Source organism: Poromitra crassiceps (assembly GCF_964638095.1).
Source record: "Poromitra crassiceps genome assembly, chromosome: 14".
In the NCBI taxonomy this organism is placed as follows: Eukaryota; Metazoa; Chordata; class Actinopteri; order Beryciformes; family Melamphaidae; genus Poromitra; species Poromitra crassiceps.
Genome location: NC_139633.1, coordinates 11,890,559 through 11,892,962, shown reverse-complemented (window position 1 = coordinate 11,892,962; position 2,404 = coordinate 11,890,559). Strand labels below are relative to the sequence as shown.

General features: G+C 45.7%; 1 protein-coding gene across 1 annotated transcript in view; it reads left to right on the top strand.

The window, feature by feature from the left end:
• Positions 1 to 413: 413 nt before the first annotated feature.
• lbx1a (ladybird homeobox 1a) overlaps positions 414 to 2,404 on the top strand; it is a gene marked incomplete at both ends in the record, with an annotated part of 2,087 nt that continues 96 nt past the window's right edge. The window contains 2 exons of the mRNA XM_083651195.1: positions 414 to 726; positions 1,974 to 2,404. The exon at positions 1,974 to 2,404 is cut by the window's right edge and continues 96 nt beyond it. Of these exons, the coding sequence (XP_083507321.1) occupies positions 414 to 726; positions 1,974 to 2,404 (744 nt within the window). The remainder of the gene's footprint in view (positions 727 to 1,973) is intronic.

The following is a 2,404-nucleotide window of genomic DNA, read 5'->3' as shown; positions in this document are numbered from 1 at the left end:
AATAAACAATCATCAACCATCAATCAATCATCAATCTCTCTCTCTCTCACACACACACACACACGCTCTCTCTCTCTCTCTCTCTCTCTCTCTCTCTCTCTCTCTCTCTCTCTCTCTCTCTCTCACACACACACACACACACACACACTCTTTCTCTCTCTCTCCCTACAACTTTCACAGTCTGCCTCGCGCTGAGTCGCTGAACGAGCAAAGAGAGGTGTGACCCAGCCGGTGAGCCGCTTTCACTCCTATTTGTTTATTTTGCTGTTTTTATATGTTGTTTACTGTAGCCTACTTTCTTATTGTATGCTATGCCTGTATTGTATTTCTATGTTTGTTCAGGAAGAATAGAGGTAGGCACATCCATGTGCTTCTAATGGGGATCCTTAAATAAACACAAACATAAAGCCGCCATGACCTCTAAAGACGATGCGAAACGCCCCGGCGCGGTGATGCCCCGCAGTCCGCTGGACCAGCTTCCGCCGCCGGCCAACTCCAACAAGCCGCTGACGCCGTTCAGCATCGAGGACATCCTGAACAAGCCGTCGGTGAGAAGGAGCTACTCGCACCTCATCTCCCCCGGAGAGAAGCTGCTGCCCACGGCGGGCCACAGCTGCCTCTCCAGCCGCGCACTGCTCAACCAGACGTCGCCGCTGTGCGCGCTGGAAGAGCTGGCCAGCAAAACCTTCAAAGGCCTGGAGGTCAGCGTGCTGCAAGCGGCCGAGGGTGAGGCTGCAATGTTTCTCTCTGGCTCAATTTTCAGCTTTTGTTTTCTGGGATATGAGGAGAAACGAGTGTCCAAATTCACATTTACACGCGCGTAAAGTTAGATGTTAATTTTGATTTGACATGGCAAGCTGCAGGCTCCTCCTGCACGTTCACTAAAATTTGTTAAATTAGTTATTATTTTATATAATAGGCTATAACAATTTTACACCTAAATCAAATCAAAACTGCAACAGATTTTTTACATTAGCCTACAATTTGGTGAAACACTAAAGAAACTGATATAGGCTAATTATTATTATTATTATTATTACTATTATTATTATTATTATTACTATCATTAGTATTATTAGTATTATTAGTAGTAGTGTTATTATATTGAAAGATGTAGCAAATACGCTATACATTTAAGCAAAAAAAAAAAAGGCTTAATATCAATTGTGGTTGTAAAATGTCAGCCATGTTAAAAACATTTCGTGTTTATTACATTTAGTGCCTAATATTTAGCAGTTGTCAACATCAACATGAGGGGTTGAACTGGGTCCAGATTTGGCTTCATAGTTTATTATTATTATAACAGTTATTAGGCTTTAACAGAGAGCAAAGATCAAGACAAAAGGGACATAAATCTATTTGACAAACAACCAACTGAAGAAATAAAAGCCATCAGGGAGCATTCAGGACTAAAGTTGCCTCTAAGCTGCATGATAGTGAGCCGTCTAATAATTTATCACTCTGACAAGATAATACCATCCTGTCAGTCATCAGTCGTGTCCACTTTGTACCGGGAAATGTAGTCTATTAATAGCAGCAGGTTTGGAAGTTTTGATGGCAGATGACATTAGATGCAGGGACTTTGCCATAGCTTGGTTTAGCGTGTCGACGCCCCCTGTGTTCATGGTTATATTTACTTATAGACTTGGAAAACTTTAATATCCTCCAAGGAGGCAATTTGGGCCTAACACAAATAGACACATTAAGCACAAGAATCTAAAGCAGCCATCATAAATGGCATGTGCATATCGATAACTGAATAAACCATTGAAAACACATTCAATAAATAAAAACCACAATACAAAATCATAGCAGCTATAAATATCCAGGCAATCCAGTCAGACCTTTAAAAATGCACGCTGATACTGTGAATACAACTATCTGCACATCCCATGTTCACATCCTATAATCCACCCCAGACTCAATTGTTTTACATTTCTGCACCGTTCTGATCTGTGACACCTTCTCTATAGGCCGAGACGGCCTGACGCTCTTCGGCCATGGGAGGAACACGCCGAAGAAGCGCCGGAAGTCCCGCACGGCCTTCACCAACCACCAGATCTACGAGCTGGAGAAGCGCTTCCTGTACCAGAAGTACCTGAGCCCGGCGGACCGGGACCAGATCGCACAGCAGCTGGGCCTAACCAACGCGCAGGTTATCACCTGGTTCCAGAACCGCCGGGCCAAGCTCAAGCGGGACCTGGAGGAGATGAAGGCGGACGTGGAGTCCGCCAAGGCCGTGGGCCCCGTTACCTATGAGAAGCTCGCCAAGCTGGCCGAGCTGGAGAAGTGCGCAGCGGGCATCGGAGCCGGGGTGACGGCATTGCCAGACCCGGCTTCGCCCACGCGCTCTCACCACCACCTCGACCCCACCGAGACCTCCGACTCAAGCAGGCCTCCCGTG